Source organism: Colletotrichum aenigma, assembly GCF_013390185.1.
Source record: "Colletotrichum aenigma strain Cg56 chromosome Unknown KSG_Cg56_contig04, whole genome shotgun sequence".
NCBI classification, from domain to species: Eukaryota; Fungi; Ascomycota; class Sordariomycetes; order Glomerellales; family Glomerellaceae; genus Colletotrichum; species Colletotrichum aenigma.
The window spans coordinates 874,016-889,785 of NW_023500910.1; the positions used below are offsets into that span (position 1 = coordinate 874,016).

Here is a 15,770-nt window from a genome sequence, read left to right on the forward strand (position 1 = left end):
TACAAAAAACAACGTTGTTTTCGGATAAAACTTGTGACGCCGTAAAAGTCGCCTTGGCTGAATGCATTTTGGCCTAAATACCATGCAAGCTGAAAAAAATAGAATGAATGTCGCCGCTGCCGTCTGGGTTCTCGGCATCTCTGGGGTAGGCTGCTTTCGCCATGATGTGGCCATGCCGGGAAGCGGTCGAACTATCGTCAACTTCAAATGCCACAACAAGATGCGTACGTCTTTATTTTGGTGTTGCGACCATCTGAACTAAGAACCGTCCTCGCAGGTTGAGCTAGGAGTCCTGCTTAAATGACACTTGAGAGTCGGCGGGAGTTGCAAAGACTCGCAACACAACAGACCTAAGTCCAGTCAGTGGATACACGGAATGTAATTTTTAACTAGACCACTATAGCCTTTTATTTCATGTACTCGACTTCGTTTTGCTTTTGCTTTAAATTCTATGAGACAGGCAGCTGTTTTTCGTATTAGAAATCTTCCTAGTAAAGCTTGAAGGTATCAACAGGCACTAACCAACACAGCAGTTCCCGCCGGGCTGGCGAGGCCCGCTTTAGAAACTTTCCGTTATTTTTGGACACCCAAGTCCCCCGATGCCGGTAATCCGTTGGTGTTAAGGCTGCCCCTGGTGCGGCTAAGCGCGCCTGAGTCGCACTTTTTCAACGTCGACAGCGCCCGTGATTGGGATATTCGACGACCTACCGAGATCGGTTGTTTGTATTACTCTTTCAAGCTCTTCGCGAGATTATGCTGCAGGTTCGATGCAGACACGATCCCATCACAATCCTATCACATTCTGAGGCGCAGTGTTGCATTGCGGAAAATCACGAACTTTGTGGTGATGAGAAAGAAAATGGTATTGATTACAGTCTTGTGTCACTGAGACAAATTCTAAAAGATTTACATGAAACTCCTTGACCCAACACCTTACAATCCAACAGCAGAGCGGATGGAGTCGATGAGGATGTTCTTGTAGTCACCGCCAGCCTCCCACATGGCGAAGCCAGCCATGCCGGCGCCGGTGAGGTACTTGCCCTTGGCAGTCAGAGACTCGGTATTGTCGTAGGAAACCCAGACCTGAGCGGTCTCGTTGTACATGAAGGGGGTCATGCTGCAGTTGTCGAAGCCGGTGGCGATGCCCTGGAGCGGCTTGCCAGCCTCGTCGAGGAACTTGGCCTCGGTGATCAGACTCCAGAAGGTGTAGGTGCCGGAGGGGGGCGAGGCGTTGCCGCACTCGTCGACGCGCGGGTCGTCGTCCCAGCTGCTGCCCTGGAAGCGGTTGGTGCTGTTCTGAACGGGGTAGGCGTTCAGCGTGTTGCTGCCGGAGAAGGCGCTGGTGGTGTTGACGGAGAAGCCATGGCCGTAGGCACCGACGGCGAGGACAAGCTTGTTGGCGGGGATGCCGGCGTTGATCCACTTCTCGACGCCCTCCTTGGCGCCGCCCTGGTTGTTGCGGGAGTCGCAAGTGTAGGCGAGGGGAGCGTTGGGTCCGCCGGTGGCGGCCCAGGCGCCGTAGATGTCGTAGGCCATGATCATGAGGTAGTCGAGCTCCTTGGCGAAGCCGGAGAGCGTGCCGTTGACACTGCTGACGCCGGTGGCATCGTACCAGGGGAACAGGCTGGTGGCGGCGGTCAGGTAGAGCTGCTTGGACTGCTTCTGGCGAAGCTCCTGGAGGAAGGACAGGAAGTTGGCGGTGTCGTCCTTGTTGATGGCGTTGCAGCCGAGACCCTGGCGGTTGGGGTACTCCCAATCGAAGTCGAGACCGTCGAGGTTGTACTGTAGGCTGTTAGTTGCTGTCGCATGCTATTGAGATATCGCATCTCTTACCTTCTCGACGAGGTCAAGGCAGGTCTTGACGAAAGCAGTGCGGTTCTCGGCGCTGCCAAAGGCGGTGCTGAACCAACGGCTGCCGGTCCAGCCTCCAATGGAAACCAGGGCCTTGACGTTGTTCTTCTTCGCCTCGGACACGAAGACGGGAAGCTGGTCGGGAGCTGACTTGGTCAAGTTGAGGCTGCCGTCCTCGGAGGTCTCGGCGAAGGCGTACTTGGCGTCGGTGTACTTCTCCCACGGCATCTGGCTCACGGCGAACCCGCGGTTGGCGTGGTACCCGGCAAAGTACGTCGAGGCGACGAGGCCGGAGGAAGTGTTGGCGGCGCACGCGGCGCTGGCGCACACGGCCAGGACGGCCGCGAGCGAGGCCTTTGTGAGTCTAGCGAACGACATTATTTATCACGAATCACACCGATAGGAAAGAAAAAAGTGAATGTAAAAGAGTGTGATGGTGGTGTGGTGAGACCGGAGCATCTCAAGACTGTCAGCGGTCGAGACACCGAAGTCCCTTCATATATACTCGCACCACCAACACATCTTGCGCCGCAGCCAACGAAAGAGCCGCTCCATCAACAGGCGCACTTTGTCGGACGAGGCGCCGCCGCAATTGTTGGATAAAGTTCAGCAAAGCCCCAGCTCGCCCACGCAAGCTAATTGTTTTTCTGGGGCTCGCAGGCAAACGCCGCGGCGGCACTGGGCCAAGAATGACTCGCCGGCAGGGGTCAGCCCAGACGTCGGCACCCAGAGTTTGGTCTGATGTTTAGTTGGTTTATGGGGCGGAGGGCATTAATAGGTCGCTTTTAATGAACCCCCTGAGCCTGTGAGCAATGGGAAAGCGGCGAGGGCGATCCGGGTATTTGCAGAGGATGCAATATGCTGTGACGGAGGGCAGGCTGACCCCTCCCCAAAGTCCCCTTCGCCCCCCTATTTTTCTCCAATTTCGCGTCCGCCCAGTTGGGGAAGAGGAGTCGTTGGTTCGTTCCCACTGTTGACGAATGACGGGTTTGTTTTCATGTCCGGGCCGCCCGGCCAAGCACACCAACACGCGGGTGATCGGGCCAAGCGGCGGGAAGTCAGGCTCGGCGATGAAGAGCGATATTGCCGTGAGGAGATGCTGACAGGGTCAAGGTCGAGAGCAGAAAAAAAAACAGAGAAAAAAGAGAAAACGAAAAGGGGATGGCGCAAGAATGGCGCAGCTTCGCAATGCCCGTTACAGCCAATGCTATCCGTCGCCTAGGAACCGAAAGCGATTGGTGAATCCCAACGCCGTGGTACCTTGGAGAGCTGGATCCCGCGAGAGTTTGTTTTCTCTTTTCTTTCACGAGATGTTCGCAAACGTTAAACAGCTCCAACCGTAGCCAGTTGAGTGGTTCCAGCCGTTCCGGTTGCAGCGTTGGACCGCGCGGCGCACCTTTTTCTTTTCCCCAATGAGGCCGCCGACAGGCGGGTGCAACGTGCGACTGCATGAGACACCGAGGAGGGGTTCGCCATTCAGCGTGTTCGCCGACCGGCGCGGACGTGCACGAGTTCCTGCATGTTCCCGGTTCATCTCATGCTGTCAAACATGTGAGGGTTGCTTACGCACAGCAGATTGATGGGCTGTCAACGAGTCAAGGGCACCTCCTGAAGCTCTGTGGGAAAGGAAGTGTTTAGCTGTCAGTGGAAGCAACGCGAACATCCGCGGAAACATCGCGAAACATGTTTGACGAAGCGCAAGACAATCCACCAACTCATTCACTGTGATACTAAACAGTATCTCTTGTTGATGAGACATTGAACATGGCTCTTTTTCTAGATTCTAGTTCCCAGGCGGCTGGAAATCGGGGAGACTAGTCCTCTCCCCGCAGTTTCTCTCCATGTGGACCGTCGGCGGGCAGTGCCTTTGATGCCCACGGAAACGGTTAAGGTGGGCTATGGCGTTCCGCCTCGATGGGTAGCACCCCACGGCACGCGGGTGCCACGACGGCCACCAGCTCAGCCGCAGCCGAATCTGAATCCCGTCGCTAGATCAAAGAGCGCTGAGAAATCAGTGTGAGATAAGAAGGCTGATTAATTTTTTGGTACGTAGCTTTTGCTCTGCAATAATTTGCTGTAACGGGGCACTGTTCCTTTGTGAGCGCGCAACAGCATCGTCAGTCTTGGCTAGCCGGTGGGAGATGAACACCCATGATTGATGCCACATGGTTTCCGCCCAGCATCAAGCCCGCCTCGGTCTTTGTGAATGTTCCTTTTGGTCATTACCTCTCTAATTTGTGGTTTATTTCTCAGCCGATAACGTGAATGCTAGATTGATGGTTGAGCACCGCCCTTTCGCAAAAGATACTTTCAGCCCCCACCTCCACTCCATCGCCATTGGCGTAGATATCATGAGTGAACAGGTCTGCGTTTCTTTCTCGTCAAATATCAATTTTCACAATCAAGTCTCTTAACCTGGGAGAGTCAGCTCAGATTTCGATCGAAAGGTCCTGTTTGCAATAACCTTATTCTTTCTGACCTGCCTAATGCGTCTTGGCGTTTCGGAAGACATGGACGCTGATGATCAACTTGGTGGAGACCCATAGCACCTTGGCAAGTCCCTCTTCCCGTCATTAATATTGCTTAGCATCACCCAAGGAAACCTTATGTATTGTAGATTTTCTCCCTCTGTTGGTTCTTGGCAAATTCGATACGAGCCCCGAAGGCAGGTACTTGGACACGTGGCCGCAGAGACTGTTGAGGCTTTCATTCGGATCAAGGCAAACCTATGAAAGCATCGATATCCCACCGGGTCGATGTCGCTGTGTATCATCCCGGCACTCGGGAGTTCGAACTGCAGGTCGCTCCTCGTACCAAGACTTCGAGTACCAGTCAGGTATTGGAGGTTGTAAATAAGCCATTCAAATTCAATGACAAAATCTCAAATGACTTCCAGGCTTCCCAAACCATGGAACAAGATCTATATTTGGACAACCTCGCACTGCGGCTTTGGCCCGACAGCCTTCTCTATAGCATCCTCGATGCAGCCCTGGACTCCCGACCCATCCACGATGAATTCAACAATCCACTCCCTGTCGTCCCTCGTCTCATACTTGAACTTCCAGTAACCTGCATTCTTGACCATTCCACACGCACCCACCTTCTCATCCAACGTAGCCCCGTTGTCATGACCAGCCCACCCAGCGCCCCAGATCTTTACACCAGATATAACCCGCCGGCCACTTCCGACCTCGATCTTGCACCCCGACTTGAATCCGTTAGAAGCATTCGTCCTCACCGAGAGCGGAACCATCCGATGTTTTATGGAACCGCCCGCCTTGAATGGGACAGGATTGGAACTGGATCGCCCGACGCATGTGTCGAGGAACTTTCCACGCATGATGTTGATGTAAAACTCCCTGTTAACCGGATAGTAGATGCCGGCGGGGAACCGAATAGATAGTGAGACAGCGTCCGGACGGATTTCTCTGTACCGGCGCGTAAAATGTGACAGCCCGATGAAAAGCTCTCGGCCATCGCGGAGCTCCTGCTTCGATGCCTCGGGACAGACCTCCTTCTCGATGACTTCGGCAAGTTATTTGCGCTCGACCCAGCGCTGTTCGTTCTCAATGCCTTCGCATTCGAGGACCGGATCGTCGAACGACTCTCACATGTCAGCGTCGCCGTCTTTCACCTCTTGTCTCGGCGCCACGCTCCGCTTTTTGCCAGATGCCAGCGTAAGGCTGATTTGCAGGCTTGGCTCGGTGGTTAATTCCGATTTTGAGGAGAGCAGTGGTGGCGCCGGAGTCGACAATCACCTGGTCTGCTGTGACTGCCATGATCTGGTTTTGTTCGATGCGTTCATAGACGTTCCTTGCGTTGGAGGTGACGCAGCCACCTTCCCATCCGATGTGATCTAGAGCAGGAGTATTCCTCGTCCATTACCCCAACAGGCGGTTCTGATGGTGCCTACTTGTCGGCCGAGCGCTCAGGGTTTACGTTGTGGTTGTGATTAACGCGCACAACACCTAGATCGCGGCGGATGAGATCGTGGACAACATGGCTGTTGCCCTCGGGGATGACAAAGTGATAGGCGTTCAACAGATCCCAGTTCTCGAATTCAGTTGCCACTTCGGTGACGCTGAGGCCTATGTTGGTGAAGTGGTCTTCCAGGTTATGGTCGTCGAGGTAGCTTGACGATGTAGTGCTCAGCTACGATGTCCTCATCTCGTGGGACGATATACGGAGCCTGCGATTCTGGTCTTGGGGCTAAGAAGGCAGTCGCCGAACCTGCCAGAAGTAGTGTAACAAAATGCCGCATATTGAGAGGGACAAAGAAGAGGTGTAAGGTATTCGGTTTTAGGTATGAACAAATGAGCAGGAGAAAGGTTAAGTGTGAAAACTGAATGTGATGATGGCTTTCTGATATAGTCTCGCCATTCTAAGGACATTGTATTTATATGCAATTGTGTTTCTTTTCAAAAGGGAATTGGCGTAGCATCTTGGGCGCATCTCAATTCTGCCTTGTGAGCTCGGTCTTGATCGAGGCGCAAGCCTCATCCGCATCTGGCTATCGTGAGGATTTCGGACTTGCGCTCCCAAACTTCCTTTGACTTACTCAATGAGTCCCAGAGCAGGTGCACCTGAATACCATGCGAGCTTCCAGGCGTCAGCTTACAGTCGGACTCTCCACATAGTAACTTGGCTATGTTTGGCACCTCAGCTCATGGTTGGCTCCATCGCACTCTCTCAATAAGTGGCAGCTCTCTAGGCCACCATAGGATCGCTGATCCCTGAGACAGATAGTTATTGCGAACAAGTCATGTTGACAGACGGACATCTGAACAATGTCGTACCATTTATCGCTGTTGTCACTGAACCGAGAAAGGCGCAAATTTTAAGTCGTCAGGTTAACATTGATGAAGCAAACCACATTGCATTTAGTCTTGCGTCAATTACACGCGTCTACCTAGCTACAACTAATCTCTCTTTCCTTTGGCTGGCTTCCACTCGAAGTGATGCTGGCCTGCTTTGGGCTCGCCCGGAAAAACGTCCTCCTTCTTGTCAAACATGTGTTTTCCAAAGTAATCTAGCTCCGCCTCCATGAATTGCGTGGGAAGCTCACTCGACGTCGAGTACTTGTAATACTCGAGACTTTGGCTCAACGCAGGGACACAGAGGTCTGCCTCAACAGCTTTCAGGATGACTTCCTTCGTAGCAGAGAAGTTGCATGATAGGTCGTTTCCAACCTCGTGGTTGGAAAGTACGTCGTCTTCGATATGGCGGTCCTCGCGACTATACATGGCGTCAAGCACGTCGACGATGCCGTCCGCTTGAATGATGCATCCGCCGCGCCACAGTTGGAGAATATTTCTGTAGTTGAGCTTCCAGCCCATCTTGGCGTCTTGAGCCTGGATCATGTCCATACCCTGTGCAAAGCAAGTAAGGAATCCAAAGTAAGTCGCCTTCTGCAGATGATTGAGAAAGTCTTCCCTGGAGGTGACGTCCAGCTTTCTCGGCTCCACGCCTCCATTCGCGGCATCTTTGTTGTGCTTGCGTTGTCCGGCAAAGGCGGATGCAAACCGGAACAGATGGGCGCTGACGATCGTTGCTGCAGGGATGTGCAGGTTGATGGCATCTCGACAGGTCCAGTTGCCTGTTCCCTCAGTCTCGTCCACATCTTGCACGACCTTGTCTCTGATATGGCCCAGAGGATTCTCTCCATACTCATCTCTAGCGTTTGAGATGTCGACTGCGATCTTGATGAGAAAGCAGTCATGCAAAGGGCCCGACGAATTCCACTGGTCGAACACAGCTCCGATCTCAGAATAGCTCATTCCGAGGCCCTGCACCATGATCGACCACACTTCTGCCAGAACCGACATCATGCCCTGTTCGATGCCATTATGAACCATCTTCACAAAGTGTCCGCTTCCTCCCGGTCCCACGAGGCCTGTGCAAGGCTTGCCGTCCCGCCCCTTGGCCGCGAGCTTTTCCAAAAAAGGGAGAATTCGGCGCACCACGTCGGGATCACCACCGGGACAGAAAGAGGGGCCGGATCGGGCGCTCTGGTAACCGCCCGACACTCCGCATCCGATGTAATGAATGCCTTTTGGCGCGAGCTCTCGCTGTCGTCTTTCGGTAGCTTGCCACTGCTCATTCGCGCAGTCGATTATGATGTCGTCCCTCTCCAGATTGCCACCCGACGAAAGACCCTGAATAGCCTTATCGCCGACGGAGCCATGCGGAGTGCTGAAGACGAACACACCCGGCTTGCTTTGCGCCTTCACAGTCTCGCACAGATCCTCATAACTCTCCCGTGCCGTGACACGGTCATCCAGACCAAGATTCATGGCGTCTCTCCTCAACTTGTCGATGTTTTCTTTGCCTGAGGACTTGTTAGTAGCCGAGACGACGGTGGGCATCGAATGGGGCGTACTAGGGTCGTAGAAGAAGACACGATAATCGTTCTCGGCGAAAAGAAGACTCATCGCAGCTCCCATGCTGCCTACGCCAACGACACCAATCTAGCTAAGGTCAATCATTTTTGAACTTTTGAGCACCAAGTCTCCTGGTTGCAAAATGACTTACGGTGGTGAATTCGACTCCTTCGGTCGGCATATTGGCGATATTTGGGATCGGCGAGTAAACTTTTGACAAGCAGAAAGAAGGAAACCTTTGCAAAAACGGAATGTGTAGATTGACTGATGTCAATTGTACCTAAAGACGAAGGTGGTAGTTGCTGGATGACGTTTGTCGGGCGTAAGTGGTTCATCGGATGTCATCGTGACGTCTTGGCTGAGGTACTTGGCTGAGCATTGACTAGTGGGTTGCTTTGGCCCGCCCAAAGCAAATGTTTCATCAGCTGCAAACCGATCATCTAGAAGGAAACCACAAAATCAGACAATTTCCACAAAAGACGTTGCGGCGGTTGCGAAATCATGATTGCTCACTGACCAGTTGAATTGTGATAGGTCTGTGGTTAATGTCAAAAAGCGGACCGAACCCCGATGTTTTTGAGACGATCATGGGCGACTATCCCAGCCGAAGCTACACTAAATCTTTGGGACTTCTCTGCTGCCCATCGTCGACAGATACTGAAACATGCGTTGTCTTGGTGATGCAGTCCGGGGGTACACTTCCTCGTCTCCCCACGATGCACTCCTCAGAGTCCATCTTGGATCGGTTGAATCCCGACCTGACAGCAGTCGTGTTTCGTCTCGACCTTGAGAACATTTCAATATTCCCCTGGGGATCGCCAGTAGCACCAGTTCGGTTCGTTCCGTTGTTTCGTACATAGCCGTCGTGGTTGTTATACTTTGAGGTGTACTTCGCTGAGGACCCTGCGAGGATGGCTCTGAACAGGGGCTTGAGACAAGGAATCGAGGCGGCGATGATGGCTGTGCAGATTTCGACCGTTGTCCTACGAATGATTCATTAGCGTGTGCGGCTTTAAATGTGGTAACGGAGACGCGAGGGCTATTTACCAGATTGTGATGTCGGAACTGTCAAAGAGGAAGTCGCCGTGTTTGCCGTAATTGGACAGGAAAGAGATCTTGATGACAGCGGCGACCGTGGCGCTGGATGGTAGGGTAAGCAACAGGCCCTTGATGATGGGACGCAATCAGTCAAGTTGGCTTACAAGACTCCCAGCGACAAGACTCCAATAACTGCGGATTTGACTTTCCAGTTGAGTTGGACTGTCCACAACATTGGGATTGGCAACAAGGCGAACAGTAGATCTGTGAATACCGAGACACCTACACAAGGTACAACTATATGAGCACAATGGAAATGACCGAAAGCGACAGAAGACTTACCCGAGTTGAAGAAGGCAGCAAACTTCAGGTTTGCTGGTGGGATGCATTCGCCACCCTCGATCGAGGTATCCCACGCGTAAGCCAGCGGCCGACATTGAAAGAACACAGTGACTGAGAAGATTAGGATCGACGCTTCCCTGCATTTATATGTTCGAACACCTACAGAAGTTCCCCGTCGCAGATAGAATCGTGAAGACGATGGTTCCCATGATGACGTACCGCATCCGTGTGGAAGGGCTCACCCTCAGCAGAAAGAGCCCAACGCTGACTTTAGCTAGACAAAGAGCAATCAGGCACAGAGGCTGTGTGACAAAGTTGTAGTGCAGCCCGATGACAACATTTTCCTTTGGTTCGATGTACTGGATATGTCGTCCTCCTCCGTACTTGACTTCAGGGAGGATCACCATCATCTCGGCGAAAATGACGACCTAGAAAGAATTAGCTAATCACTTACAAAGTTTTCGAGGTTCGTTGAAGTCATAGTGGCTGAACGTGAAGACCGAAGGAGCGCTGAAAATGGCGAAGCCTTTTTCACGGAAGCAATGCAGCACAGGATACCTTATGGGACTGTACTCACCGTGGCGGCGATGATACACCAATCATCCCACCCAACAAGTCGAACGATACTCGCCCTCACATACATCCTCATCATGACAATAACCACAGAGACACCCACCAGACCCCCGCAGGTCGCGAGGATCTCTGGGCCTCTGTTGATATCCGGCGGAAGATCCGGAGCGTCGGCCATGGCTACGGAGTCTTGAAGCTTGAGTAGAAACGAGGAGGAACTAAGAGCATGCAAGATCGGCGGCGGGCCTCACGTCGACGAGGCACCCAATTCTTTATCTCGGTGTGGCCAAGCCACGCTCGCCTCCTATTACTGCCGCACCATGCCCCGCTGCAGAACGCCGGCACCTGTTCTGCGCCGCCTTGGCGCAGAGAAAAGGGAAATTTTCAACCGACTCTGTAGTGGCAGGTGAATCTGTTGGTGTGGCTCATCCGATGGGATGGATCATGCAGGAACATAACAGAGATGATGCGAAAGTCATCGACAGGGGGCAATGGAACTTGCCATAGACCCCTACATTAACATGCGACCCTCCTTCGTGAGGGACTTGTCCGAATTTGCGACTGCTTTGTTATCCTTTACCATTCAGTCTGTGGCTAGTCAGTTTTCCTCGTTCGACCAACAAGATTTACGAGTCCCCATATTTCATCATCCGTTTTGTCGACATCTACGTATGTCTCATTTTTTGCGTTAACATCCAACGGCTATGGTCCAACCCGCAGCTCATTTTGATCCGCGATCGCGCTTGAATCCTTCAGACATATGTCGAGCTGATTTGAAAAGGTCACTCGCAGGTGACTTACATTCATGCCTAACCAGCTTTTTACATCTAACAATTCTCGCCGAAAATATTTGCCGCATGTTCGTAGCGTCAAGCAATGTTGCCCACCGGGATGTGGGCAATCCTTCAAAACTAGAACCAACACAGACATCAACACGAGTTAAACCTTGCCATTATGCCATCTTACGGCCAAGGTCACGAAGCCCAGACATTGTTCCACTAATGGTGGAGGATTATCAAGGACTCAGGAGTGGGTCTACTTCCACCGTCCATAAAATACAGGGATCTGTCCGGGGAACAAAGATCTGGCGAACAACCGTTTCTCGCAGCAACTCGGCGGCTCGGCAGCGAACAGAGCATCAGTCGGCCAAGACATTCGCTTCTTCGTGGCATTCCGGAGCTTCCGGCATGCGCGTACCTTGTTGGACTCCCTGGAACCGATTCCGCGGGCCAGGGGACCTGCATGCAACCGTTGCGATAGGAGCGTATCTAACCGTCATGGAGGACGGTGTTGGCGCAGGGGGACAGCGTCCTGATTCGCTCTCAAGATCTTATGTGGAAACTCCGCCGGTGAAGCTCACTGTCGGAATCCTTCAGCGAAGGTGGCCCAAGATGCTGGGCGTGCCCAGATGAAGCCAGATTCCTGAGATCAAGGGCCGCTAGGGAGCTGAACTTCCTTTTTGCGAAAGTCGTCCGCTTCGGTGGTATCTCAGACCCTGCCTGCATGCCGGGGGTTCAGCAGCCAACGTTACCAACAACAACTGCCTGCTCTTCTGGTTCGCCGAAAGACACCCTTTTCTTCGGCGTGCGGTACGCCACTTGTGCCACCTGAATACGACTCCACTGCATGCAAGTTGGTGCAGAGCGCCGCAGACGTGCATCGCCTCTTAGCCCAGATAGGCGGCAGAGCAGGCTCGCGACAGGCCATTGAAGAAATTCTGCAGAGATGAAAACCGGCCTCGCCAATTTACCGGCATAAGCTCCGCAGCAGTTGTGCTTGCGGCAGACTTTATTATGTTCCGACCTTCGCCCAGTGACGCGCTGACCTTTCTCTCTTCATCTCTCCTCAAGCTGACTCGCATTCAGACTTGACACGGGCCCGGCCATTAGTTCGTCAAAAGACTCGCCAAATTTGATTGACGATCATTTTTTTCCACAGACAGCCGCCAACCATGAGGATCAGCTCCATCGTCTCTACGGCCATCCTGGCGTCGTCAGCCTGGGGTCTCCCGACGGTCCAGCCCCGCGACGATCTCGCCGCCGACGAGGCCCGGTTCTCCAATCTCACGGAGAGCATCAAGGCTGACGTGCTCAAGTCGCTCGACGAGCGCGAGGAGAAGCTTCGCAAGCGCGGCGAGACGGCCTCCTGCACAGCGAGGAACCTTGTCTTCCGCCGCGAGTAGTAAGTCATGATCCCTCCGCCCCAGCTGCCCAGAGAGTTGCCGAGATGAAGTGACTGACTCGATGCAACACCAGCGGTTCTCTGTCCCAGCAGGAGAGGCTTGCGTACGTCAACGCGGTCAAGTGTCTCCAGCAGTTGCCCGCGCACACGCCGGCGAATGTTTCTGCGGGTGCACGGTCGCGGGTAAGGCCATGAGCCCACTCACACAACCCACTTCACCGGACCGATCCGAGATTGGCTGACTCTTTCTGGCTTGTTGTGATAGTTTGATGACTTTGTTGTCATTCACATTCAGTCGACTCTATTCATTCACTACACGGGTGCGTTTACTCTTCATTAGGGAGTCGACAAGTCCTAATAGTTGCTGACATTTCTGCGCAGGCAACTTCATGCCATGGCATCGCTGGTTCGTCCACCTGTACGAGAAGGCATTGAGGGATGAATGTGGTTACACTGGGTACCAGCCGGTGAGTGTTCATTTAGGAAAGACCCCCACCAAGGATGGGAGAACTGACTCGCAATGACAGTACTGGGATTGGCCGAAGTACGCTTCGGCTCCCGAGAAGTCTCCCATTTTCAACGGAGACCCGTACAGTCTCGGCGGCAACGGAGACTACGTGCCCCATGATGGCCCCGTGATCACACCGCCCGACGGAGTCGGCGGCGGCAACATCCAGCTGCCCGCTGGCGTCGGAGGTGGCTTCGTGACCACCGGTCCTTTCGCAAACATGACTGTCAATCTCGGCCCCGTCGGTGGCCTTGAAGGAACGGCCGCTGGCCCGGATGGCGGTCTCAGCTACAACCCCCGCGGACTGAAGAGAGATGTCGGACCTGCCATGAACCAGAGATACGCCAACTACACCACTGTGCTCAGTATGTGTTACTGGAAAATTGATATTCGATCGATCGACTAACCAACGATAGACCTGCTTCTGAAGCCCAATATTTCCGAGTACCGCCTTCTTTCCGAAGGCGTCCCCTACACAATCGAGATTGGCCCTCACGGAGGCATGCACTACGCGATCAGCGGTGATCCGGGCGCCGACTTGTTCACCTCTCCCGGTGACCCTGCTTTTTGGGTGCACCACGGCATGATGGATCGCATGTGGACCCTGTGGTAAGCTACACGTTAAGCTTAAACCTCGATGCGACATGCCTGATCTGACCTTTTTTCTCCTTCCAGGCAAGCGATCGACCCAGTCAACCGCCACAAGGACCTTAACGGAGGAGACTATGGCCACTTGACCTGGGCCAACGAGCCACCTTCCAACAAGACTCAGCTTACCGATGTTATTGACATGGGATATGCTGGCCCGAACATCCAGATCCAAGATGTGATGGATACGCTGTCCGGCCCGTTCTGCTACTTCTACCTTTGAGGATGCATTTGAATGGTCTAAGAGCCATGCAACTGAGCCGGGCCTTTGAGCAAGGTTGCCATGCCTCTCGATACAAATCTCAACGACCTAGCGTAATGATAATTAAAAAAGTTTGAATACCAACATCTGTATAACGCCTATTAGACGTGTATGATAATAGTGAAAAACAAGGCATTGACAACAATTGCGAAACGCGGCTCAACAAAGAAGTCCCCGGATTTGACGACGCGCTAGCCTTCTTACAGCCACGTCAAAATGAAGGTAGTCAAGCTCAAACTTGCCAAGCCGGGCCTCTGATAGTAATAGAGTCTTTTGGGCCATGTCAAATCAAGGTCCTCTCGATTGCGCATCGAGATGCAGATGCCGATCCGCCGAAACGTCAACTTGTCCAAGCACCGTTTGAGGACAAGGGCCACACTTCGGTCGACAAAGGCCACGAGAAGCTCCTCGTCATGCGAAATCTCTCGCTCCGTGCTGTCGATAGCTACGTCCAGATACAGCTGGCCATCAACGGCTTCGCCGACTGCCAGGTCCCACAAGAAGTCCCCACCGTACTCCTCATCTCTGCGGACGTGAGCTGGAAACGTCAGCGTCTGCAACTTCATCTGTGCTTCGATGGGTGCACTGAAGTCGTCGCCTGGTATCTGGTTTTTAACTTTCAAGTGCTGAATGGAGAACTCTTCCATGGGAGTGCAACTCTCCAAGCGGACCTCTCCCGATATCGATGCCCACAACCACGAAGGGATAAAGTAGCCAGTCAGTCTCTTGGCTTCGTCAGAGCAAGACACCCAGGTGAGTAAATCGCTTGGACTGTTTATCTAGATCCCGGCCGAATACCTGTCTTTTGCGATCCCACCGATCTTCTTCGCAACGGCAGAGATGGCCAGCAACCTGTCCTGCTGCTGTCCGGCCTCCATGACCGAATAGTACTGCAGAAGATCTCTCCAACCAAAGTAAAAGGCCTCTGAATCAGTCACAGTGGTCCATTCTACACCGTAGACCAACTGCCTGACGCTGGAATTATCGAGACTCAGTCTCGAATCTCCAATCCAGCCGTCGCAGAGAGGGTCCGAGTTCTGCTTCAGTGTCTCTGCGCATAGCCACTTGGAGTTGTGTGTCCCAAAGTACAGCACCCTAGGTGAGAGAATGGACTCTTGGAAGCACCAAGCCCGCGTCTCGGTCGGTTCTGGTTCACTGTTCCCCCTGCCAGTCCAGAACACGACAGAACCCAGATCACCGTTCCCACAGACATATGATATCCGGAATCCTCTCTCGCCTGCGATACTCCGGGAATGCAGGAATCCTTCCTCGACCATTTTCGCCCTGGCGGCGGTAATAGTGAAGTGGGCCTGTTCGTAGATGTCGCCCATGCGCGAGATCTCCTGTGCCTTATCATCGTCTGAATCCTGGACAATGCATAAAGCATCTACCCAGAGATGGGATAACCCAAAACTCATAGTGACCGTTATCGCATCCTTGATCGTTTGCGGAAGGCTCTCATAAGGCAGCCCTTCGCGCCATTTGTCTATGTTGGCTTGGCGCAGCTTGACTCTCTGGTCACCTCCCCAGCAGTAGCTCAGGGCTGCATAAGAATGTTGGGCTGGCTGGGACGACTCGACCACTTTGACAGCTAGTTCGGAGTCTACCCTAGATAACGATAGTAAGCGACGAGGCCCTGACCGGAAGTTGGATCCAGCATCGAGCTTGACCCTTGCAGCTTCTGCTTCGATGCAGCTCTGATGTGTGGATGCACATTCATGTGACCAGCGTCGGAGTTTGGGCAAAGCATCCTCTGACAGTGGATTGAGGGAAGGTAGCTTCGTTTTAATTTCTGTGAAAGCAATGTCTCTTGGTACCAAGGAGTAAGCAAATGCTGCTTTCGATGCACCCCGCTGGCTTGCCTAACCCTTCTTCCGCACATACGACAACCTGACGAGAAGGATCTCCACCGTTGACATGATCATCCAGGTCATTGACCCAGTCAAGAACCATGTGAATCTCAGACGGGCCCGTGTAGTACGCACGAAGC

The 15,770-nt window shown here is 53.1% G+C and overlaps 5 protein-coding genes across 5 annotated transcripts; 1 reads left to right on the top strand and 4 right to left on the bottom strand.

Annotated features, from left to right (window-relative positions):
- Positions 1 to 933: 933 nt before the first annotated feature.
- Positions 934 to 2,229, bottom strand: chiA1 (Chitinase A1; the record flags this gene model as incomplete). Its single annotated transcript, XM_037321369.1, has 2 exons — positions 934 to 1,782; positions 1,834 to 2,229. The coding sequence occupies 2 exons, from the start codon at positions 2,227 to 2,229 to the stop codon at positions 934 to 936; spliced, it is 1,245 nt and encodes a 414-aa protein (XP_037180469.1).
- Positions 2,230 to 5,760: 3,531 nt separating this feature from the next.
- On the bottom strand, positions 5,761 to 8,412 carry CGCA056_v006119 (6-phosphogluconate dehydrogenase, decarboxylating; the record flags this gene model as incomplete). Its single annotated transcript, XM_037321370.1, has 5 exons — positions 5,761 to 5,983; positions 6,410 to 6,450; positions 6,843 to 8,179; positions 8,231 to 8,318; positions 8,383 to 8,412. The coding sequence occupies 5 exons, from the start codon at positions 8,410 to 8,412 to the stop codon at positions 5,761 to 5,763; spliced, it is 1,719 nt and encodes a 572-aa protein (XP_037180468.1).
- A 429-nt stretch (positions 8,413 to 8,841) lies between these two features.
- CGCA056_v006120 (uncharacterized protein) lies at positions 8,842 to 10,359 on the bottom strand (the record flags this gene model as incomplete). The annotated part of the gene is made up of 6 exons (XM_037321371.1): positions 8,842 to 9,214; positions 9,279 to 9,371; positions 9,434 to 9,551; positions 9,612 to 9,722; positions 9,775 to 10,039; positions 10,189 to 10,359. 6 exons carry the CDS (start codon positions 10,357 to 10,359, stop codon positions 8,842 to 8,844), a joined length of 1,131 nt encoding a protein of 376 aa, XP_037179580.1.
- Positions 10,360 to 12,132: 1,773 nt separating this feature from the next.
- Positions 12,133 to 13,741, top strand: orsC-9 (Tyrosinase-like protein orsC; the record flags this gene model as incomplete). Its single annotated transcript, XM_037321372.1, has 7 exons — positions 12,133 to 12,362; positions 12,437 to 12,545; positions 12,628 to 12,682; positions 12,744 to 12,829; positions 12,890 to 13,235; positions 13,287 to 13,479; positions 13,546 to 13,741. The coding sequence occupies 7 exons, from the start codon at positions 12,133 to 12,135 to the stop codon at positions 13,739 to 13,741; spliced, it is 1,215 nt and encodes a 404-aa protein (XP_037179581.1).
- A 239-nt stretch (positions 13,742 to 13,980) lies between these two features.
- CGCA056_v006122 (uncharacterized protein) lies at positions 13,981 to 15,198 on the bottom strand (the record flags this gene model as incomplete). The annotated part of the gene is made up of 2 exons (XM_037321373.1): positions 13,981 to 14,510; positions 14,598 to 15,198. 2 exons carry the CDS (start codon positions 15,196 to 15,198, stop codon positions 13,981 to 13,983), a joined length of 1,131 nt encoding a protein of 376 aa, XP_037179578.1.
- Positions 15,199 to 15,770: the final 572 nt, after the last annotated feature.